Consider the following 26,456-nt stretch of genomic DNA (forward strand, 5'->3'; position numbering starts at 1 on the left):
AAAATAAATAAAAATCTGTCTTAAAATGTACAGATAAAGCCCTTTCATATGATACCCCACTTGGTATAGTTACCTTACGTTGAAAATTGAAAATACAAATTATTTATTCATGAACACATTTTAATTTTTGTGATGTATGCCCTACTATATGTACCTAAAGGTACATATATTATGTCAAAGTAAACTCGAGCAAAGTCGTCCGGTCCAGCTAGTATAATATTATTATTAATTATGTATTTAAAACCGATTTTTTGTGTGTGATAGTTAGAAGTAGGTACTAACCGCAGCATTCCGGTAGCATTGAGGTTGTAATGTGGCAGAATGTTAGTTGTCACGTGTCAGTATTGTTACGAACAGCCCTGTATTGCATTGCGGGGAGCTATGCGGCGTGACGTCATACCGGCGCGGCGGAGAGGGGGAAACATGGCCTATTTATCCCGGGAAGAGGAAAAAGTGGGACTCTGTCCCGGATTTTCGGACAGCTCTTATAATTAGGGGTTAACGTGTTACGGCGAGGGTCTTACTAGCGAATAGCAAATGTTAAGCGTTCTGTTAATATTTTTTTTTAATCATCAATACAAGTTAGCCCTTGACTGCAACCTCACCTGGTGGTAAGTGATGATGCAGTCTAAGATGGTAGCGGGCTTACATGGAAATGATGTGGCAGTTTTCATTAAACCCATACTTACTTAAGTAGGTACTCCTTTGGTTTCTACACGGCATTATACCGGAACGCTAAATCGCTTGGCGGCACGGCTTTGCCAGTAGGGTGGTAACTAGCCGCGGCCGAAGCCTCCCACCAGACCAAACCAGAAGATTAGAAATTATAAATTTCCAAACCCTTGTCGGAAATCGAACCCGGGACATTCTAGTAATAAGTGCAATATTTTAAAGATGTGATAGTCTAGTAATTAAGTGGTGCCTCCTATTCGGGAGATCGAGGGTTCGATTCTGGGTATACACGTCTAAATATTCGGAGTATTAACTATTACTTGATTTAACGGCGAAGCGAATCATCGAGAAGAATCCGCACTGAGCCAGTGTGGCAGACTGTGGCCTAAATCCTTGTCATTCTGAGGGATAAGGCCCGGTTTCTACCTAAGTGGAGCGGAGAGATGTGTCCAGTTGACCAATAAGATTCTTATTAGATTAAGTGAAAAAATTATCACGCCATCTTTTAGAAATCTGATTGGTCAACTGAACACATCGCCCCTTCGCTCTTATTAGGTATAAACCGGGCCTTATCCGTGCTCAATAGTGAGTCGGCACTGGGTTCCCACCTGGAGATGGCGAACATCAACCTTTTACCGCGACAAAGTGTGAAAATGTTAACTAACTTATTTTTTTCCACATCTGACAAACTGAAAATCATTAGGTGTCTCCACTGAGGCTGCCATGTTTACGAATATAGCATAGGCCTTGTGCCGGACTCTTCACTTTAGTACTCCTAAATATAGAACTCTTAAGGTGGCTTTACACCGGCGAGGCATGGATGGGATATGCGAGAATTTAAATTTTGTATGGAAAAATTCTATTCCCCACCTTTGGTGTGAAGGTCTGGCTACGCAAGGATACGTGAGGCGAAAATTGAAATATTTCGTGGTAAACATTGAACCTTTTTCCTGTATAAATAGAGTATTTATTACTTTGCAAAACTGATAATATGATTTTAATTTAATGGTAAATAATGATATGTTGAAAATAGAAGAAACTACCGTGTTCCTGGGGATAACTTTAGATGCAAAGCTTCAATGGAACGCCCATATATCAACACTTGCTGGTAAACTCAGCTCTGCTGCTTACGCTGTTAGAAAGATTCGACAAATAACTGATGTGGAAACTGCAAAAATTGTATATTTTGCCTATTTTCACAGTATTATGTCTTACGGAATCTTACTATGGGGTAAAGCGGCAGATATTGGAAAAATTTTCGTATTACAAAAAAGGGCAATACGCGCAATCTATAATTTAAAACCGCGCGATTCCCTACGAGAGAAATTTAAGGAAATAGGTATTCTTACAGTAGCTTCTCAATATATTTACGCTAATATAATTTTTGTACGACAAAACATTCATAGTTACAAAAAAATCGGTGATTTCCTACGCTCCGCCTCAGGAAAGTGGGAAAGTCGTTTGTGGGAATGAGTGTAATATTTTATAATAAAATTCCGCAATCAATTTTAGACTTGCCTTTACATAAGTTTAAAAAATCTATTAAAAGTATGCTCCTGAAAAAAGCTTATTATACAATCGAAGATTATGTAAATGACAAAAAAGCTTGGATTTGACTCGCTCCAGCAATACACGGCGCTGCAATTGCTTGTATACAGTATGGCATATTATTGTAAATTGTACATTTGAAAAGAGCAACCGCCGAGTTTCTTGCTGGTTCTTCTCGGTAAGAACAGCATTCCGAACATTTTGACTATTCAAAAGCACTTGTAAAAGTTTAATTGAATAAAAATAATTTGAATTTAATTAAATAAAAATAAATTGAAAAGACTAAATACGCCCCACTCATGGCCAAATACTTCTTCGTCCCTTTGGCGGTGGAGACGATGGGCTGCTGGGGTGAGGAGGCGCGGGGCTTTGTGCGCGACATTGGCCGTCGTCTAAAGAGGCTGCGATCCACGCTCTGGGGCCTACCTGGTCCAAAGGTTGTCCATCGCCATTCAACGGGGCAATGCTGCCAGCTTGATGGGCACTTTTGGTCCAGGGGCAACCAGGGGTGGTCTTTTTGACTACTAGGTATAACTAGTAGTAATTTTAATTTAGCTAATTATTTGTTCATTATTTGAGATTTTTATATTTAAGTATTTATTGTATTTGTGAATATTGTGACCTTATTGTTAATCTTCGTGATCATATAATAAATTTGAATTTGAATTTGAATTTGAATTTGATACACAATCTCGCACCGGCCATCCATGTCCCGCGCTGCCGTATGTATGGTAACACGCTGAAATAATGGTTGTCTTCCCGGGGCAGAAACATTTGCCATCAATAGTTGCCCTTGAAACATAGAGTTGAACTTAGTAAATTAAAATGTTTTTAGTTCGAAATTATTAATAAATAAAAATTCAATTTATTTCTTTTAAAAAATAACCATCAACTTGAAAGCGTGAGAAACAATAGTAATTCCCTAGACATAACGTAAATAGAAATTGATTGATTGATTGAAAATTTCAGCGTGTATATTATGTATGTTAAAACACACATTTTGTTTCTCAAAAAATAAGTAACGTCCGGCGGTCCTGGGATCTGGCTCTTATTTCCATGGGAACGTGAAAGAGTGAAACTGAAAAGATTTTCCAGCGAACGGTTGGCAAAAAGAAGAGGCCAAGTCATGCTATTTCCAGTAACAATGTAGTGGCAAAGTTTACTTTACGGCCGTTGATATTCTTGTGTAAGGTCAACAAACGTGCACTTGAGCCTACCTAAATAAAGCTCTACTACTCGGTCAAGCTAAGTTTGCACCTCGCGTCGATTACGTCACACTGACGCTTAGGTACGGTATGCGAACCGTACTGACACGACAAGAGACCGCGGGGAGGTGAGCGGGGCAGTGGGAGAGGCACCGCATTCCAGCGAGGTGGAAGCACCTCGCAACCAAGCAACGAAGGGTTAGGTAGGTAGTAGGTACTTACAAAAACTTTCCTACTTGGACCAAATCAAAAACCAACAAATAACTTTGGTGTAACCATAGTTTTTTGTTAGTTAGTTAGTTAGTACCTACGTTTAGTGTCTTTTTTATATAAAAAAACCCAGCCAGGTGCGAGTCAGACTCGCGCACCGAGGGTTCCGTACTGAGGTATTTTTTCCGACATTTTGCATGATAAATCAAAAACTATATATTACGCATAAAAATAAACAATAATAATCTGTGTCCAAAAAAGTCCCGACAGCGATTTGCACTGCATCTTTTCCAGCCCGCACAATTAAGCGCGTGAAATTTGCCATTTAGGTTTTGAAAAAAATTATGTACCCAGTGACACTCGGCCATCAAGACGATCTAATGACGTATCATTTATCAAAAGTAGTTACGAGCAGACATAGGAATGGACATACAACAGGTCATACATAATAACCCTTCTTTTCCGGTTCGCTGCAATCGGGGAAAAAGGTCTGAGGTATCGTGAGACTCCCCATCGAAACGAAGATATTATATTCTGACTCATTACATTGAGTCACTGGGCGTTTAATCGTCGCGTTCGTTTGTTTCACTTTTTGTCATTTAGGCCCCATTCGAAAAGTCTGTTTGTAGCTTCGCTTCAGAACACAACAGAACACTTTATTAAAGTGAACTATAAAAGAGTTGTTGTTGCAAAAGCCTTTTCGGTTTTTACTGTTGCCAAGCGACGTCGCTTCCGAATAGTCAGCGATATAAACATACCACTAGATACGACGCTCCATAGTAGCAACATGTTCCAATGAATCTCTGTGTCCGCACTCCTGTCAATCGTTAGCTAAGACGCAGTTGATGCAGCACAGTACAGATCTTGCATGGCATGGCAGTTGAGGAAGACATAGGCCACGAGCGTATCTGCGACGCATCTAAGTGACACAGAGTCGTTCTGGTTAGTACAAAGGATAGACATTTCTGAGTTGGCGTGCACGCGTCGCGCAGAAATTTGTGCAGGCACTACAACGCAGAGCAGCACAGAAGTGTGTCGGCGTTGCACGTGCCTGTGCCGTAGCATACGCAGCTCACAGTGCACTCATGCAATACAAAACCTGCTCTGTTCTGCACTGCTCTGAGCTACGTCGCCTGCGTGGTAGCAAACGGTTACCCTAATCCGCATAATACGCAGTCCATTTCTAAGAGCGTAGATAAGTAAGAACAGACTATAGGTACAGTCAGCAACAAAGCCAGGTTTGCACTCGACCATATTTGCTTTTACTAGCGGGTGCAAACCCAGCTTTTTGTTGCTGACTGTACTAAAGCTACCTTTACCTACTGAAATATGATATCATGAATAAAAATTTCAAGTTATTTGCGAAAAATTGAATTTTTACAAATGGACTTCGTCTACGATGGTGTGTGGACACTGATCTTCATTGAAACATGTTGTTGATGTGAAACGCCTCATCTAGTGGAACATTTATATCGTTGCGAACAGTCTAGTCGGCTTTATGATGACGCAAAAAGCTTGTAAAAGCTTACTTCAATCCTGCATTTTTGAACTAAAGTAGATACCATTCCGACGATTTTTTTATTCCATTACAGGTCTTAGCCCTTAACTGCGATTTTACTTGGTTGAAGTAATGATGGAGTATTGGCTTGAAGGTACACATATTCAAATTGGAGGGGAAAGCTGATGCTTGAAGGATCCTAGAGGCTTAAATTAGAAACGAAGAGGCAAAACGCTTCATCTCGATGGAATTTTGATTGTTTTGTTTGTTGGTTTGTCCTTCAACCACGTCGGAAAGGAGCAACTGATCGACGTGATTTCATGGATGTTTATAGCTAAAGACTAATAATGATGTAATAGCCTAGTGGTTACAACATCCGACTCTTCTATGGAGGGTCGGGGATTCGATCCCGGGTACGCACCTCTTACTTTTCGAAGTTAAGTGCATTTTAAGCAATTAAATATCACTTGCTTTAACGGTGAAGGAAAACATTGTGAAGAAACATGAATGCCTGAGAGTTCCCTTTTGGTTTCTAAGTACACGGCATCGTACCGGAACGCTAAAGCGCTTGGCGGTATTGCTTTGCCGATAGGCCGTAGCCTCCCACCAGACCAGAGGAAATTTAAAAATTATTAAAATTCTCGAAAATCGAATTCGGGACCTCCTCTCCTACTAATAAGACCAAAGCTCAACACTGTGCCAAGGAGGTCGTCAAAACCAAGTTGGATACAGCTGCTCGTATTGATATGGGCCATGACCTAGAAACTGAGGCGTCTACTCGTCTCCGGTCGAAGCACCGCACTGCCGTATCATTCCCGACCTCCCCCCTCCTTCCAGCTCTCAAGCCTCCCCACCCCCCTTCAACGGAGGAATCCGTGAAGATGTTCCCCGTCGCGAATTATGGATTGCCCGGCGGTTAGACGATTTTAGTTGTAGCACCTAATTTTTATCAATATGGTTAATCATCATCATCAGTATGATTGACCCAACGCTTCACTTCACAGAGCGCAAGCAGCTCAGCACAGCTGTTATGTAACTTCTAACACAACTCGACTTATTATAAAAACTCATTATAATGAATGAAATACTAAAAAAAAACAAAGTTGCTCATTCTCGTCCAACAGAGCTGCAAGGCAATGAAAAAAAATATGAAAAAGCCTTCTGTTAGCTTTTCACGGCCGCATAGTTTAACCGATTTTGATGAAATTTGGCTAGCTTTCATCCCGGGGAGGGACATAAGCAACTTTTTATCCCGGAAAATCAAAGAATTGCCACGGGACTCTTAAAGTTATATGAAAGGCACATAGTTAGCTTGGTGACCCGGAAATTGAGACGGGTATATTTTTATCCCGGGAAATCAAAGAGTTCCCAGTGGATTATAAAAAAATCTAAATCCGCGCGGACAAAGTCGCGGGCATCATTTAGTTTGCTATAATCCGCTGAAACATACAAATATGTATGGTGCAACATGCAGCATGCGATTTGCACCGCCCACCCTCTCACTGCTAAACATGCAGGAAAAGCCAGCCGCCAAGGAAGTAATCTAAACCACCACCACACCACGCAGCACCTTACAAATCCCCCAACACACGCGACAGCGGATCTCCTCAGGAAATGTAGATCTTACAATGCATAATTGCAATTATGTTTTAGGGGATTGGAGTGGTGCTGCGTGGTGGTGCGTATCGCTTGCTTGGCGGCTGACTTTTCCTGCATGTTTAATAATGGGAGGGTGTGCGGCGCATATTTGCTGTATATATATTGCACCATACAGATTTGCCTGTTTCAGAGGATTATAGCAAATATATTGGTTCTTTGTAAATCACTAATTAGATTAATTATTATTTTTATCAGAACTCCGAGGTTGCATTAATACTTATTAAACAAGTGTAAATTAAAAATTTATAACACCCCCGACGATCCAAAGTATTTGAGTTTTCCAAAACATCATTTTCAAATAAATAATTATGTATTTAGGCAACGTCCATCTTGACAGCTTGACATTTGTCTATTGACATAATATTATGAACCTAACGGTTATCTAACCTTCTTTTCTACAAGAAAACTAGAAAAGAGCTGATAACTCTTAAACGGCTGAATCAATTTTTTTAGATTATAGCTAAGAACACTCTCGATCAAGCCACCTTTCAAACAAAAAAAACTAAATTAAAATCGGTTCATTCGTTTAGGCGCTACGATGCCACAGACAGATACACAGATACACAGATACACAGACACACAGACACACAGATACACACGTCAAACTTATAACACCCCTCTTTTTGGGTCGGGGGTTAAAAATAAAAACTAATTTTGCTGAATGCACTAGCAGACTAGCGCCATCTTGTAAACAGTTGCCATCCTGCTAAGCTAGCCAAAGCTCCCCATTTCCAGTTCTCACCCTTCATTGAAAACGAGTTCGACTACTCGCCACTAGATGGCGTAAAATGCAGGTAAAAAAATATATTTTGTTTTTTGCTTAGCAATTCTAAATAATTGTAGCTAACTACTTTGTGTAGATAAAAGTAAAATATTTGTTCTTTTATGTGTTAAAAATTAAAGTAAATAATTTTATTAAAAGGGAACTACGCTTAAGTCTGTAGGGATAGTTCAGTTTTCTGATTATTTTATATGAAGTTAATAAAAGAAAAATTAAAAGATTTTAGGTTTCAATTTTCTTATAAAAGTAGTAAAAGCCTTTCATTGATAAAATGTTTCCGGGTCCCAACTTTTGAGCAAGTTGAAACTTTCGTGTGGGTAGGAAAATAATGAAAGCTTATAAAAGTCACACTTTTCATTGATATTATGGTTCTTTTTCTTTTTAGGATTCCGGATCTTTAGAGAAAAAAATTAACCCTTATAGGATCACTTCGTTATCTGTCTGCCAAAGACCCGTCACGGGAATCAAAACCTATAGGTAACGTTGACCTAGAATCATGTCATTGGTCTGGTGGGAGGTTTTGGCCGTGCCTAGTTACCACCCTACCGGCAAAGCCGAGCCACCAAGCGACTTAGCGTTCCGGTACGATGCCATGTAGAAACTAAAGGGGTGTTGGTTTAATTAAAACTGCCATACCTTTTCCAGGTTAGCGTGCTCCCACTAAGACTGCTTCATCACTTACCACCAGGTGAGATTGCAGTGAAGAGCTAACTTGTATGTGAATAAAAATACACGATAAATCAAAAACTATTATGCTTAATAATAAATAAAAATCTGTTTTAGAATGCAAAGTAAAGCCCTTTCAAGCCAAAACTACTGAACGGATTTGGCCGTGGAATGAAGACATATTATACCTTGGATTAACACATAGGCTACTTGTTATCCGACAGCTAACTGATGTGGAAACCGCTAAGATAGTATATTTTGCTTATTTTCACAGTACTATGTATTACAAAAAAGGGGCAATACGCGGAATTTATAACTTAAAACCACGCTTTGAGAGAAAAAGGAAATAGGTATTTTTACAGTAGCCTCCCAATATATTTACAATAACATAATTTTTTTAAGACAAAATATTCTTAGTTACAAGAAAATTGGCGATCTACATAACAGGCTGACTAGACACCGTAACAGGCTTGCGACTCCTACGCTCCGCCTCAGGAAGGTCCAAAAGTCATTTGTGGGAATGGGTATAATATTTTATAACAAAATTCCGCAATCAATTTTGAACTTGCCTTTACACAAGTTTAAAAAATCTATTAAAACTATGCTCCTGAGAAAATCATACTATCGAAGATTATGTAAATGATAAAAGGGCGTGGATTTGACCCGTAGCTCGCTCCAGCAATGCGCGGGACTTTAATTACTTGTATACATGGCATAATATTGTATATCAAATCTTTGAGAAGAGCAACCGCCGAGTTTCTTGCTGGTTCTTTTCGGTAGGAAAGGCATTCCGAACCAGTGGTAGATGCTCTTGACGATTCAAAAGTACTTGTAAAAGTCTAATTGAATAAAAATATTTTGAATTTTGAATTAATTTTAAAAATCCATGGTTCCCGCGGGATTTTTTAAACATATATTCACGCAAAAGAAGTCGCGGGCATCATCTAGTTTCATCATCATCATCATCAGCCTGTTAAGACGTCCGCTGTTGGACATAGGCCTTCCCTAACGAGCGCGACCACACCCGGTCCTCAGCCTTCATCATCCAGCCACTTACCGCCAGCCGCTTTATATCGTCGGTCTATCGTGCTGGAGAGCGTCCCAGACTATGCTTGCTTAAACGCGGTCTCCACTCAAGGACTTTCCGGCTCCAACAGCCATCGCCTCTACGATAGGCATGCCCACTGCCACTTCAGCTTGGTAATAGTTTGGTTTGGTTCATCTTATTATTATTATTATTATTTTAGCCTACCTCTAATTTTTTTTTTAAATTATTATTATTATTTTTTATTTTTTTTTGTAATTTTTTAATATATTTTTTCCTTTCTTTTTTGTCTTTTTATATTTTTTCTCAATATTATGTATATGCAGGTAAATATATATATTTTTTTTCTTAAAATTAGTAAGTATAAATAAACTTTTTTTTTTTTTTGGTTCATCTAGTTTAATGATAATAAAATCAATGATCTTAGTGGTGAAAAGCGGTGATAGTGTAGTTGTTAAGACGTCAGCTCCGACACCCGGGGATGGATCCCAGGCACGCATCTCTAACTATTCGGAGTTATGTACGTGACAAGTCGAGATGGCAATGGGTTTGAGGCGGGGGGCGCCCCGCACACTCACTCGTCACCCGCGCTATCCTGCACCGGGCTAGTGCGGAGGCTGTGCGGGTGTGTGGGGCGTCCCCACCCCGATTGTCATCTCGACTTGTTGCATATTATAGACTAGCTGATGCCCGCAGCTTCGCCCGCGTGGATTGGTCAGATCCCCTGCAGCATCAGGATTGAGGAGTTGGACTCCAAATTTTTTATGAAACAATGTCGCAAAGTTCCTCTATCGATTAAAAAAGAAATGACGCAAATCGGTTCAGAAATCTCGGAGATTTCGGTGTACATAGGTAGAAAATCACAACTCCCTTTTTGAAAGTCGGTTAAAAAAGTAGCCTATTTTACGCCCTGGTCAATCCTCTACTTGCCTGTGAAAGTCCCGTCAAAATCGGTTCAGCCGTTCCAAAGATTAGCCTTTTCAAACAGACAGACAGACAGACAGACAGACAGACAGACAGACGGACAGACAGACAGACAGACAGACAAAAATTTTAAAAACGTGTGATTCAGTTATGGTATCGTTCAAATAACCATATGAGCTTAATATGAGGTAGTTATTTCGAAATTACAGACAGACACTCCAATTTTATTTATTAGTATAGATACGTGTAAAGCAATTGGAGAACAGCGTGAGGAAACCAGCATGCCTGAGAGTTCTCCATAATGTTCTCAAATTGTGTGTGAAGTCTGCTTCCACACTTGGCCAGCGTGGTTGACGGACTATGGCCAAAGCCTTTTCATTCATGCCTTGCTCTAGGCGTTTAACACATTAAATATTATGTTTAAACCTCCATTAAATAAATCTATATAATCTGAAGAGAGAATACCTGGCGAGGGCGCCGTCGGATCATACTCTAGCTAATCTCCTTAACAGAAATTGTAAACAACTAAGCCTCTTTATGTGCTTGTTTTTAATTCCGAACACAGGTTAGTGAATATCCATTTTATTTATTGATTTAAATCCCTAATTTGTGATTTGATGTTAAATTGTTGTAAAAATATATAAAGATTTTTAAATGTTATTGTTGTATATGTATTATAAAATATCTGCCTCGTTGGTCCAGTGGTTAACATGTTCGACTGAGGATAACGAAGTCCTATGTTCGATTCCTGGGTCAAGCCGAAAATAGGCACCTATTGGGGTTTTCTGATTTGAAATTCGCAGGCGCAGTACTGGGCCGGAGTTAGGAAATTGGCGGTGTGTCACCCCCGTGCCTCGGAGAGCACGTGACGTCGTCAATTCCGTGCCTGATCTCTCTCCAATTGTGTCGCATTTCGATCGGGCTATGAGGGTGAGGGAACACTCTTGTGCATTATACCTAATGTCTCCAGCGCAATTGGCATCTCTGCACAGATTGGCCACCGTGGCCGAAATTCGGTCGCGAGGACATTATTATCTACTAATATTATAAAGAGGTAGTCTCCATAGCTCAACGGTTAAAGAAGCGGACTGAAAACTGAAAGGTCGCCAGTTCAAACCACACCCGTTGCACTATTGTTGTACCAACTCCTAGCACAAGCTTTACGCTTAATTGGAGGGGAAACGGTAATATTAGTCAGCATGATAAACTCGGCTAATATTCTTTCTTTAAAAAAAGAGGTGAAGCTTGTAATTTTTTCTGTAGGAAGTAATCTCTGGAACTACCTCTTTCACCAGCAGAAAGCTACATTATTCCAAAGTTAGAGTGATATTTTATTTTAAAAAATTAGAGATCCCTACAAAAATAATTGTACTAAGCTACCGGTGTGAAGCCGTTTAATTAATAGTTATTGCTTACAGTTAATTGCTATTCAGAGTATTTCGATTTGATTGGTATAGACTACAGGCCCATGTTTAAAAATGGGTGGGTCATATGAACCACCAGGTGACGTATACAGGACGATATAAGAGCATAAAATAATAAGTTTCAGCACTATGCCGTCACTTGTAAGCTGTCCAACAGAGTGCTGGTGAGAATTGAAAAGTGCAGGTAGAGTGAGTACATTTTGGTCATATATTTATGTACGGCATTTTTACCATCGATAGATCCATGAAAAATAATAAGAAAGCGCGCAGTGCCGTAAAAAAATGGTGCGCCACAAAGTCAGTAAATGTTTTGATTTTCTGACAATTTCCGGGGTAAATTTGGTCATTTAATTCTGTACGGCACTAGTTTCATACTGTTTCAATACAGCCTCTAATCCATTATTCCGCAACGCCGTACAAAAATCATGCGACAAGGGGAAAAAATTGAGGGTAGCAACCCCCTCTCTTTCCGTGGTCCGGGGGGTGATTTGAAACAACATAAAATTAATTTATTTTGAAAGTGTTTTATGCATAGATAATATTTTTTTACATGCCGTACATTTTCGTTGGTCCAAAGGTTTGTAGGGGATGTGGATATTATATACACACCCGTTCACTTCAGTTAGACGGCATAGTGATTTTATCATATTATCAATTGTTCTCTTCAAAAATATGTTAATGCCGTACAGTATCAGATGGCCATAAAGTACTACCCTGAAAATGGTAGCGTCATTTTCATCAGCCTAAAAGATATGGTCTGCATTAAAATGTACGGCATAATTTTTTCCTAATTTATTTATCTTAATACTATTTAAAACAAGGGAAAAGCGTAGAAAATTGCTATATTTTATTAATCTATGAATATTTAAACTTTTGCAATAATTTGAAAAATTTCAGTTTTTGTATTTATCTATAATTTTTTTTAGAACAGTTTCTTTTGAACGGCAATACTATATAACAATAGTATTTTACACTATCATGTTAAAAAAAAAGTTGCCGTACAGAGTCAAATGATTTTACAGCTTTAAAAATTAAGTATACCATGAAATTAAGATAATTATTGATACACATTCAAATGAACACTAATTTTTTTACGGCATTATTTTTAATAGTACTTTTGAGTGCTAGATAATGTTTTGGAACCAAAGCCGTACTTTCTCAAATCACCCCCCGGACCACGGAAAGAGAGGGGGTTGCTACCCTCAATTTTTTCCCCTTGTCGCATGATTTTTGTACGGCGTTGCGGAATAATGGATTAGAGGCTGTATTGAAACAGTATGAAACTAGTGCCGTACAGAATTAAATGACCAAATTTACCCCGGAAATTGTCAGAAAATCAAAACATTTACTGACTTTGTGGCGCACCATTTTTTTACGGCACTGCGCGCTTTCATATTATTTTTCATGGATCTATCGATGGTAAAAATGCCGTACAAAAATATATGACCAAAATGTACTCACTCTACCTGCACTTTTCAATTCTCACCAGCACTCTGTTGGACAGCTTACAAGTGACGGCATAGTGCTGAAACTTATTATTTTATGCTCTTATATCGTCCTGTATACGTCACCTGGTGGTTCATATGACCCACCCATTTTTAAACATGGGCCTGTAGTCTAGTATTGTCCCTGAATTCCCGCAGAAATATTATTTATCTGTCTATAAACTTAACAAAATAAAAATCGACCAATAAAAATCATTTTTTTTGTGATTTAACCACAAATTCACGGTTTTCACGACGGACGGACGGGCGGACGGACGGACAGACAGACATACAACAAAGTGATCCTATAAGGGTTCCGTTTTTCCTTTTGAGGTACGAAAACCTAAAAACAATTTGTACTTCACTATTCTAGTAAATAATAACTTTCCCAATCGAAGACAAGTCATGAAAAGTCTATTTAAAATGTATGTTGGGGAAAGCTTGGATGGGTAAAAGCGATTTCCATCGATCAACTTCATTTTCTTATAAAACTTATGCAAGAAAAATTTCATTATGAAATCTACTACCCGTTTCAACTGTGATATTATTTTCTGCATATCATTTTTGAAATATTAATTTTTATGAATATAACTTGAAAAATGACAGACATTCATGCAAACTTTCATCGCCAATTTAATTCCCGAGATTAAATTTCTAAAAATTATGAAACACGTATTTATTTATTCAGTTTTAACTGACAGCCTAAACGAGGAACTGTCAATTCAAACTTTCATTCCCTATTTAATCCCCTTACAAGTGGATTGTATATAAATCATGAAATATTTTACTATATTTCAACCCAAAACCTAAATACTAACTTTTGTGAATGTAACTTGAAAAATGACTGACTTTCATTAAAACTTTCATCCCCTATTTAAGGGAGGAATTTCCAAAAATCCTTTCTTAGTAAGTGCATATCATTGATTTTAGAATTGTTTATTCTGTGGTGCATATTATAAAAGGAACGTACTGTTGTTTCAAGTTTCTAACCCAAGCAGCTGAGCGTTGATAGATCATCAGTCAATCAGTCAGTCAGACAGTAAAAGTTCTGTTATAATATTACTATATGTATAGATTAATAACATTGGAATCATCATCCAGCTATCGCTGGCCTTCCACTGAGCTCGAGAAGTACCAACAAACTTACAAACAAACACACTTTTGCATTTATAATATGGGAAGTGATTAAACTGTAACGTATTATTGCTCGTGCATAAAGCATTTATTGACATTCAAACATTGTGGTGTAATGGTACCTTTAATGCATACTGGATGGGAGTTAACAGCTAGCCTAATGGGAGGTTAACTGCAGGTTCTGAATGGAAACAATATTTGACCGGGCTATTAATTTATTAACTGCAGCTTAATCTGGCAATTACTGGCATGGCCGGCTGTTATTGCGACACTACTGGACGATAGATAAAGCGAACTGCTTAGTGACCAGTTCACATTATAAAGTAGGTACTTACTATAATGCCCGTGAGTTCTGTTCCGTTAGGCCGTAAATTGCGTATGGCTTATTTGTAATCTTATAACTTACAGGTGTGCATACACCTGTAAGTTATAAGATTACAAATAAGCCATACGCACCACCACCGGGGCGAAACGTGCGTCGAGTCGAGTGGTTTTGGGATTTGTGTGGTGCTGCGTGGTGTTGGTGCGTATGGCTTGCTTGGTGGCTGGCTTTTCCTGCATGTTTATCAGTGGGAGGGCGGGCGGTGCATGTCGCATGCTGCATGTTGCACCATACAGTTTTGTTTAGTTTAGCGGATTATATAGCAAATTAAGCTTTTGATTTCTTGTAGTAAATTGTTTGATAAGCTACCTACTTACATGAGTTAAACTTACAGGTGTAATCGCGGCCATAATCTATTGCGAGGAATAAACCACTGTCGTATTTATAACTAGCTGATGCCCGCAGCTTCGCCCGCGTGGATTGGTCAGATCCCCTGCAGCATCAGGATTGAGGAGTTGGACTCCAAATTTTTTATGAAACAATGTCGCAAAATTCCTCTATCGATTAAAAAAGAAACGACGCAAATCGGTTCAGAAATCTCGGAGATTTCGGTGTACATAGGTAGAAAAACACAACTCCCTTCTTGAAAGTCGGTTAAAAAAGTAGCCTATGTTACACCCTGGTCAATCCTCTACTTGTATGTGAAAATCCCGTTAAAATCGGTTCAGCCGTTCCGAAGATTAGCCTTTTCAAACAGACAGACAGACAGACAGACAGACAGACAAAAATTTTAAAAACGTATGATTCAGTTATAGTATCGTTCAAATGACCATATGACCTTAATATGCGGTAGTTATTTCGAAATTACAGACAGACACTCCAATTTTATTTATTAGTATAGATATTGTTTGTGATAAACTCGCTTACACCCGCAACTTCATGCGCGTGGACTTCACTTTAAAACCTTAGGGCTTGAATTTCCAAAAATCCTTTCGTAGCGGATGTCTACGTCATAATTATGAACGCCGAATTTGATCGCAATCCATACAGTACCGATGATAGATCAGTCAGTAAGTCACCTTTCCTTTTATATTCTTAACTAGCCGATGCCCGCAGCTTCGCCCGCGTGGATTTAGGTTTTTTGAAATCCCGTGGGAACTCTTTGATTTTCCGGGGTAAAAAGTAGCCTATGTGCTAATCCAGGATATTATCTATCTGCATTCCAAATTTCAGCCAAATCCGTCCAGTAGTTTTTGCGTGAAGGAGTAACAAACATACACACACACACACACACACACACATACAAACTTTCGCCTTTATAATATTAGTGTGATGAGGGATTTTTAAAAACTTAAATCAACGCGAATGAAGTCGCGTGCGTCAGTCTAGTAATAATTATAAAGGTCTTAACATCCTCTCAGTTATAATAAAAGGTGTAGGTAGGTACAGCACTCAACATCTCTGCCCTAGATTTTTGTAAAACCCGCTATTTACTAAATAACGTGGAGCTTTCTGAATGAGTTCAGTTAATTGACCTGCCTATTAAGTCTAATTTAATATGCCTTAATGAATTAAGAGTTGGTAAACTTCGAATTTTATATGAAAAGGCAAATTTCCATTTATGAGAGGAATCGTACATTAGTGGTGCGGGCGATTACATCGCATGCCATAACGCCCGCACGGAGAGTAATTGTCATTAGTAGATAGAAAACGACGTAAGTTGGGTAGATTTTTCATATATTTATGATGAGTTCTAGAAGCATTTCAATGAGGTGCTACCGAAGAATGCTGCGAATAAGTTGGGTCCAAAAACCAAGAGGCAATTAGTCCTACTACGGAGGTACCGGTAAGACCTAATTTTGACCATCAAACGCAGAAAAGTCAATTATAGTTTATTTAAGTACTAGTGGCCACCATCGATTGTGGCCACATTGCCTGCGTGGTGCTTCCTTTGTATCGAGTTTTTAAAATTCTAATTTGTTTTATGTATATCTACGTGGATTTTAGTTTTTTTTTTAAATTCCATGGGAATTCTTTGATTTTGCGGATACCTGTACGTCACTTTCCGAGACCGTAAGCTACCTCTGTACCTTTCATATGAGTCGGTAAAACGGATGGGCCTTTAAAAATCCCGTGGAAACTCTTTGATTTTCCTGGATAAAAAGTTGCCTATGTCCATCCTCAGGATGTCAGCTTTGTGTCAAACATCAAAATCGGTTAAATTGTTGGACCGTGCATAGCTAGCAGAGAGACATTTAATATTATATTAAAGCATGAACGTATTTTGTGCTACATATTTATCACAGAATTGGAAAGTAGATTCTACTGAGAAAAAACGGCATTAAACTCGACAATTACTATTTTTAAACCATTATAAAAGTTACTATATTATTATCAATGTACAATTCTGGGCAATTGATTGCTCAGTCCGTTGCTTCCACGTAACATTGTAATTATTGAATTCACCAATTATAGAATAGCCTCAATTTTAAAAGTGTGTCTCCACGCGCGCGAAATTGCGGTCATCATCAAGTAAGTTAATAATACTGGTGCTTCGACAGTGAATAAAAGCACTAAGAGGGGTTTATTCGTAGTACGCTCCAAACAAACGTAGTTTTTTTAAAGAATATTAGCCAATGATGACTAATATTCCCCTCCAACTAAGCGGCGAGTAGTTTGACTGTCATTTGAATACTAACCAATCAAACTCATTGATTTTTTTTTGATAAGTTCTAGGAACTATCAAGTCAAATCAGATTATTTATTTGTTGATTGTAAGTAAATAGTTAAATTAGTTGTTGATTACAATTTTCTGCCTCAAGCCATAATCGGTTACCATGGCGTGCTTTAAAATTATTTTATCATAATAAGTACTACAAAACATTCATTAAATTATAAATACATCATCATCATTAACATAATATTATTCATTATTACATAGTAAAATCTTACCATTTTTCATTAAAAAAACTAAAATCTATTTTTTGGAATTTTTCAGATTTCCATTAAAATATTCAGTTCAAAAGTTACACGTTCTCAAGAATTTACAAACAAATCTTCAGACCCGTTAAATTTTAAAACTAACTAGTCAATTTTACGAAAAACTGGCATACCATGGACGGTTTATATTGATTTCCAGAACGAATTACATCGAGTTTGGTTGGTTAATATTCAAATGAGAATCAAACTACGTTTGTAAAGGGTGGTTGACAGAGAGTTCCCTGTTACGGCTTGAATAAAATATCTGATCGTGGAGCTCAGAATAGATCGCTTTATTCATTAGAAGTCATAATTATGCCCCTTCACGGTAGAACAGGATAATTGTCTCTTGACCCAGATATGATGGCTAGATAGTTTTATTATTGACTAGTAACTCGCCCCGGCTACGTACGGGTGCAATTAGACACATATATACATAATATGTAGCCTTAAATATACATCTGGATAAAGTACCCTACCTTTTTTTTTTTTTTAATTATATAGACTAGCGCTTGGCTGCAATCAGACCTACTAGCAAGTGATGATGCAGCCTAAGATGGAGCGCGCTTGATAAGAAGTTGCCTATTCACTCTTGACTTGAAGGTGCCCATATTATAGGTGGAAGGGAAAACTGACGCCGGAAGGGCGTTCCATATCCTAGCGGTTCGAATTAGGAAAGAGGAAGCAAATCGTTTCGTACGTGTTCGAGGAATTTCGACTACGTACGGATGAAAACTAGTTTCAAACTTTATCGATTACAAATAATTATATTATATCAATAAGTGGAATTCACATTACGAAATCAGTGGTGGTCTAACAATCTAATCTTTCCTCTTCGTAATAATTGTATAGACTACCGACCCTGAGTAGAGGTTTCCTCTTGTATGGTTTACCAGAATTTAATATACGAAATGCTTACTCCCACTTGTGTCGTGATGCGAATTCACTCAGGAACATCTCTCAGAAAATAAAATTCAATACAAATAAAAATTGCAATCCGAAACTTCACAAAGTCATGCACCTGATAAATTAAACCTGGAAAATTTGCTGAACATTAAAATGAATATTTCCCTGAGACGCATTGAAAAAAGCCGATATATATCTTATTACTAAATATATTAAACACTAATGTAATTTATTGTATTATAGTATGTATCTATTAGAGTGTATGTTTATGTATACCTAATTGTATATACCTATAGCTGCATAGCGAGTCCCCGTCCAGTTCTGTAAGTTCATAAGTATGGGTTACCTGGGAGAGATCACTCGAGTGATAAGGTCGCCCTTTGTATCATATACCTATTATTATATATTCTGTCTTTGTAATTTTGTTACAAAAGTTGTCACACTTATATAATATTATAAAGGCGAAAGTTTGTATGTGGGTGTGTGTGTGTGTGTGTGTGTGTGTGTGTGTGTGTGTGTGTGTGTGTGTGTGTGTGTGTGTGTGTGTATGTTTGTTACTCCTTCACGCTAAAACTACTGGACGGATTGGACTGAAATTTAGAATAGAGATAGATTATACTCTGGATTAGCACATAGGCTACTTTTTATCCCGGAAAATCAAAGAGTTCCCACGGGATTTAAAAAAACTACATCCACGCGAACGAAGTCGCGGGCATCAGCTAGTTTTAAATTAAATTAAAATAATGTTGGTCTGTCTGCTCCTTCGTTATCTACCGTTCGTAACATCGTGCAAAAGACTAAAAGATAGACTACCACGGGTCCATCCAATCCGAATCCAAGAAAATTCAGAACTCACATAACTCCGAAAAGTTAGAGGTGCATGCCCGGGATCAAACCCCCAAATAGAGGGCTGTGGCCTTGACTACTAGGCTTTGACTACTTACCCCTCGTACTAGTACTACTATTAATACTAAAGAGCCTTAGATTGATGGTAAGATTGTGCTCTGGTTATATAATTATTTCGCCAAAGGTTGCTCGTAGGAGATTGCTTTAGCTATAAAGCTGTCTTCGCACCATCATGTATAGTTTCTTCTGTGTTTTCTGTACATGTATATGTTTGTGTGTGTAATAAAGAATTCTAGAAAAAAGTAAACACTCACGCCTCAGTGTTGTCATCTCTGGACTCGGAGCGCTCGGCGTTGGCCTGGCGCCGGTGCCTGCCCCGCTGCTCGTCGCCCAGTCCGTAGAGGCCGGCGACCGCCGCCATCGTGCCACGCCGTCTTCAAGCCAGCCGCATGCCAGCACCGATCAAAGTCTCATAGTCAACTCCCCACCGCGCTGCTCATTCGCGGCGACCACCATTGTCTTAACACTAACTCGATATCACCCACGTTACTTATATATACAACGCTATTTAAATATAACTACTATGTTAAATCTTTATCTAATTCGAAAAATTTGGACGCCTTCATTGGTACAGTACGTTCTAATCATCACAATTGAATTATTGTATCTCGTCATAAGTTATTTTGTATTTTATCTTCTACATTGCTTATTTATTGTTAAGGTTTCGTTGGCCACGTTTGATATTTCATATCGCTCGAGCGCTCTAGCTTGTTACTTGTATTTTGAAACTGCATTTCTGCTCATGAAAAAGAAATGTATGATATTAAGTATAGTGGTTGATGAGTTCTTGTGCTTTGTACATTTTGGAGTTTCACGTACGAACCTAAAGCCAAAACGATCAAATGATAACAATTTTTATACGATTGCCTAAAAAGGTAGTGTAATGTTTTAAAGGTTCATTATACTAGAGGATGCCCGCGACTTTGTCCACGTTGATTTATGTTTTTTAAGATCCCGTGGGAACTGTTTGATTTAGCGGAATAAAATGCCTATGTCAATAACAGGGACGCAAGCTACCTCAGTACCAAATTTCATACAAATCGATTAAGCGGATGGGTTTTTAAGAATCCCGTGGGAACTCTTTAATTTTCCGGGATAAAAAGTAGCTCATGGCCGTCCCCGGGATATAAGCTAACCCTGTACCAAATGTCGTCAGAATCGGTTAAACTTTGGGCCAGACACACTTTCGCATTTATAAGTAATATTAGTGTATGGATGTATGTGAATACGTGTGTAATGTATTCATTCAATCATAACTTCTAAACCTAAACATATTTAGATGGATAAGATATGTGTTGAATCCTCACGGCCGTGGTAAGTTACAGGCAAACTACTACTAGTAGCAAAGTCATCCTATCAATCAATTTAGCCTTATTCCATCTTAGACTGCATCATCACTTACCACCAGATGAGATTGCAGTCAAGGGCAATAAAAAAATATTACTACTATTTTGTTATTACTATTATTTTTTGTCTGTTCTAAAAAGCTTCAAATCTTATTAATTCGGAAGCTACTATAATATCGTTTGGCTTTCATTATATTATATACACATAGTAAGAAAATTAATTACTGCTCGAAGCAACGCTGCTTGAAGCCGGTTGTGGGAGAGTTAAATATTTGATTAGTGAAAATGCAAATCAAGTAGGATATTAAAATTGTTTAGCCTGTGGCGTTTTTGTTCCAGTCAATAAAAGACGAGTTCAAAAGGCTTTGTCCGATTCAATCTATCTGTGTTGACCACTTCATACTCGTCTCAATTTAAATTTGATTGATATATGTTGCTATCAATATTATATAGTACTTATAGCTGATCCACTAGTACATTATATATTTAACATAATTACATAAAATTGAATTAAATAGAAATGAGACAAAATAGGTAAATAGGTTCTTAGGTAAATATAAAATTGGAATAATATATTGCATGCGTCTGTGTAAGTACTACAGTTTTATATAGGTTTATTCTTTTTGATCTTAAAAAATCGAATCAAAATGTACTCGCAATTTATGTTAAGACCTCCTCCTCGTCTTTCCAGTCCAGAGTTTTTTTTTCACTTGGCATTGCTGCAAAGACGAGTAGTGAGTAAATAAAATAAGTTCACCATTAATAAAGTCATCGCAATTCACAGTCCGCATTTCCACAACCGTTGCATAAATTCATCTGCCAATAAGAAATTGAAGTGTTTATTGCATTTGCCACGTATAATAGAGTCAAATTAACGTGGAATCTTGGCAACTGAGCTATTTTGAAGAAAATTTATTATTAACTCGAAGTCGAAAGTGGTGTACAGAGTAGCGTTTACCAGTGAAGTAATTATTTTCAGAGTATTATAAAAAATAAAAAAACCATGCGAAATGGCGCAAATATGGATAACATATACGATGTTTGTGACCGTAGAGGGTTGGATGACTGTGAAATATTTATAGTGTCAGCAAGTTCTATCTCGGTGGCACCTAACAAAGTGGGAAAATTAATAATAGCCTGTGATGCAAGTATGTGACGTCAATTCTGAAGTAGTTTAAAAGACAAAATGAAGGAATTATTTTGAACTAGCCAAATTAATTATGTAGGAAACTATGATAGTTATACTTTATTAAAAATCTGCTCGTATAATAACAATCTGAAGCGGTGAGAGCCTAGTGGTTAGGATTTCGGCGTCTTATTCAGGATCCAGGATTTGATTCTGGGAACTGTACTCCTTTTACTTTTTCGGAGTTATGTGCGCTTTAAACAATTAAATATCACTTGCTATGTCTGTGAAGGAAAACATCGTGAGGAGACCTGCATGCTTTATTTTTCAATTACGTGTGTCGTTGAATGAGTAAATGATCCATAGAAACAAATATATGGCGCTCAGAGTCATCACCGCATTTTTTCGTGCTGTAACGCTAGCCACGGACGATAATAATTCAATAATTCAATTCGATTTTCTTTATTCGGTAAACAGTTCCAAAAAAAGGGTAGGTACAGTCAAATTCTGGCTATTAATTTGCAATATGTTATGATATAACAACTTGTTTATTACATGGTTTAGTAAAATTAGTCACATTAAATACTTTGTCACAAAAATATTAAAATAATAGTAACAAAATGTCAAAAATTAAAATATAATTAAAACTTTCTGAGATTGGGATTGTTTCTATACTAGTTAGTAGTTATGTGTCTATATCATTTCGTTGGGTGTTAGTAGTCAAATGAGGACCAAACTCCAATTGCATGGATAGCGCTTCTTTTAATTGGGAGGTGGGAGGCTTCGGCCGCGGCTAGTTACCACCCTACCGGCAAAGCTGTGCCGCCAAGCGATTTAGCGTTCCGGTATGATGCCGTGTAGAAACCAAAAGGGTGTGGGTTTGATAAAAACTGCCATATGCCTTCCAGGTTAGCCCGCTTCCATCTTATACTGCATCATCACTTACCACCAGGTGAGATTGCAGTCAAGGGTTAACTTGTACCTGAATAAAAAAAAATTCAAAACAATGGCCGATAAGAATTCATTTCAATTTTCAATGAATGGATGATTCAATGTATGGACAGCGCTTCTCTTAATTTCAAGACTATTTTTAACTCCCGACCCAAAAAGAGGGGTGTTATAAGCTTGACGTGTGTATCTGTGTATCTGTCTGTGGCATCGTAGCTGCTAAACTAATGAATCGATTTTAATTTAGTTTTTTTTTGTTTGAAAGGTGGCTTGATCGAGAGTGTTCTTAGCTATAATTCAAGAAAATCGGTTCCGCCGTTTGAAATTTATCAGCTCTTTTCTAGTTACTGTAACTTTAACTTGTCGGGGGTGTTATAAATTTTTAATTTACACGTCTTGTTAGTGAATAGTTTATTTTTGTACAGGAAACCCTATATCATCTATAAATAGAGAGTAACCCTACGCGTTTCGCGGTTTTATTAAAGCAAGTGAAATAAATGGGTTTCATTCAACGCTGCGGCCGGGCGGCGGGATGGCCAAACGTGATTTATTAACATCCTATAAGAGACAAATGCGATTAAATAAAACCTCTAGGTGCGCGGTTTTAACTCATTATTCGAAGGTTTTTCGGATCAGGATATTAAATTTTTTACATGGTTTTATTCAACTTGCAATATAGCGCTTCATTGGAGAATCTCGGATTTATGTCCAGTGCATCATTTTCTTTCCAATATCTTTTTTTGGGGTTCCGTACCGCAAAAGGAAAAACGGAACCCTTGTAGGATCACTTTGTCATCTGTCTGACTGTCTGTCTGTCTGCCCATCTGTCCGTCTGTCGTGTCTGTCAAGAAAACCTATAGGGTACTACCAAGAATCTTGACATTTGGCAGTTAGGTAGGTCTTATAGCACCAAAAAAGGAATAACTCCGAAAACCGTGAAGTTTTGGTTACATCTTTAAAAAAAAACGTGTTTCAATTTTCAAAGTAAGATAGCTATACCAAGTGGGGTATCATATGAAAGGGCTTTACCTGTATATTCTAAATCATATTTTTTATTTTTTTATTATCAAAACAAAATACATACAAATAAAAGCTTAAACTAAAAACACCGAAAAAACCACAGAGGTTTGTCCTCAGTGCCTAGCTGCAACGAAGGTACCTATTAACTAATTGCTTAAAGAAATAATCTACAGTAGGTATATAACGTGAAGAATCACGTAAGTATGTAACACATTGTAATCGTGAGTAGGTTTATTAAATTTAAGGTTTATTAGGTCAATAGGATTAGCACTAATATAAATATATTTTTATGCATAACCGTTTTTGATTTATCGTGCAAAATGTAAATGTCGGAAAAATAACCCGAGTTCCCACGACAGTCCACTGCATGATGTCGTGGACATCATCTATTTGATACAGATCTAGACTTTTTTTTTAATTCATGGGAGCTCTTTAATTTTCAGGGATAAAAAGTAGTAAAAACTACCGTTGAGTGGGTTCTCCTACAGATCTCTTCATCATTGATTGATCACGTAGAGAAACTCCACGCTTAGTTCTCTCCATCGCTCGCTGAGTGACTCGGGAACTTCCTTATGAGAACAGAATCGGCAGTAGCCTAGTTTCTTGTAGAAACAAGAACCTATCGAAAAATTAAATTAAAACAAATTAATAAATAAAACAATAAAGTGCATTGACTGAATTGCCAATATAAACTTCGAACCCCTATTATACATTATGGTGTCGTAAAATAATCACTTGTAAGAGGTACCTACATATAAAAAGTTCGCGCGTTTCCGATGGAAAATTGAATTAATTATGATAGGGTGGATATGATTTCATTGCAATTGAGACTACAATTGGGATGGTCATTATAATTATATCATTATTATCAACCCATTGCTGGCTCACTACAGAGCACGGGTCTCCTCTCAGAATGAGAAGGGCTTAGGCTAGCCTAGTGTGGATCGTTGAGTTCACACACATATGAGAACATTAGAATCGACGAAGCGATTTGCCTTCTGATTTCTAAATCAGTTTACCCCTCCAATTTTAATATGGGTATCTTCAAGTCATCAGTGAATAGGCATCTTCTAGGCAAGTACGCTCCATCCAAGACTGCATCATCACTTGCCAGCAGGTCTGATTGCAGCCAAGCGCTAGTCTATAAATCACACTAATATTATAAAGGAGAAAGTTTGTATGTGTGTGTGTGTGTGTGTGTGTGTGTGTGTGTATGTTTGTTACTCCTTCACGCAAAAACTACTGGACAGATTGGGCTGAAATTTAGAATGGAGATAGATTATACCATGGATTAGCACATAGGCTATTTTTAATCCCGGAAAATCAAAGAGTTCCCACGGGATTTCGAAAAACCTAAATCCACGCGGGCGAAGTCGCGGGCATCGGCAAGTTAAAAATAAATCCAGATGTCAAACAAGTCACAAAGTGTTTTAATAATGAAGTTTATTTGTTTGTTTGTTTATATGTAACAAGTAGGTAAGCTTTTGACTACTGGACTGATTCCAAAATTTATTATTTCCAGTGTTGGCAGACGCTACGATTTATTTCAAAAAAGTTTAGGCAGTCGTAAGTTATTGTCAACAAGTTTGTACCCGATTTCTTTTATTTTTTAGATAAAATCTCAAACATAAGATGTATAACATTGCAACCAAAATACGAATAAAATATTATTAAATCGTTATGATAGTACGCTTCGTGCTTGGCATGCACACAATTTTTGATATGACAGAAGAAATACACCTATAAGTTTTACTCACGTACTCGTATGTAGCAGCATACATGATAATGATCAATTTTTATGCAAAATAAAGTAGCAAGTGAGCAACGGTTAGACTTAATTTTTAACCCCCGACCCAAAAAGAGGGGTGTTATAAGTTTGACGTGTGTATCTGTGTATCTGTCTGTGGCATCGTAGTTCCTAAACTAATGAACCGATTTGAATTTAGTTTTTTTTGTTTGAAAGGTGGCTTGATCGAGAGAGTTCTTAGCTATAATTTAAGAAACCGCCGGTTCAGCGGTTTGAAAGTTATCAGCTCTTTTCTAATTACTGTAACCTTCACTTGTCGGGGTGTTATTAATTTTCACTTGTCGCTACTATCGACAACAATGATATCATGTTAGAGATAATGACTAACGCAGTCATTACACTTGTAAGTAGCTTATATAATTAATTTACAAACTAATGTAAATGTACTTATATGAGTTTTTACATTAGAAATTTTGTCGTAAGATAGTCACGTAAGCTACTCACGTGTGTAACACTTACAGGTGTAATAGCGACCTAAGACTGTTTAAGGCATGGAGGAGAGATAAAGGCCAAATTCTGTAGCACCATCAGACACCTATTTAAAGCGTAGATGGTTATAAAAATCTACACTAATTTACACTTCTATTTTAGGTTTTGATCTCTGGAACTAAAGATCTGATTTTGAAAATTCCCTCACTGATAGATAGCTATTATCACAAAATGCTAATATAAATAATGCTATGCTATTTTTTGTACGGATATAGTTAAAGAGTCGTAGAGGGACAAAAGCTACTTTTTGACCCGGAAAATCAAAGAGTTCCCACGAGATTTTAAAAAACTGAAAATCCACGTGGATAAAGTCGCGAGCATCAGCTAGCCAAAAATATAGACACAAGAAACTAGCTG

The 26,456-nt window shown here is 37.7% G+C and overlaps 1 protein-coding gene across 2 annotated transcripts in view; it reads right to left on the minus strand.

Annotated features, from left to right (window-relative positions):
• The window catches only part of LOC123880499 (potassium voltage-gated channel protein Shaker), a 181,210-nt gene that overhangs the window by 79,286 nt on the left and 75,468 nt on the right, over positions 1-26,456 (minus strand). For both annotated transcript variants that reach the window (XM_045928651.1, XM_045928652.1), the window contains exon 2: positions 19,618-20,099. In XM_045928651.1, coding sequence (XP_045784607.1) covers positions 19,618-19,724 — 107 coding nt within the window. In that variant the 5' untranslated portion in view covers positions 19,725-20,099. The remainder of the gene's footprint in view (positions 1-19,617; positions 20,100-26,456) is intronic.

Source organism: Maniola jurtina, chromosome Z (assembly GCF_905333055.1).
Source record: "Maniola jurtina chromosome Z, ilManJurt1.1, whole genome shotgun sequence".
Classification (NCBI taxonomy): Eukaryota; Metazoa; Arthropoda; class Insecta; order Lepidoptera; family Nymphalidae; genus Maniola; species Maniola jurtina.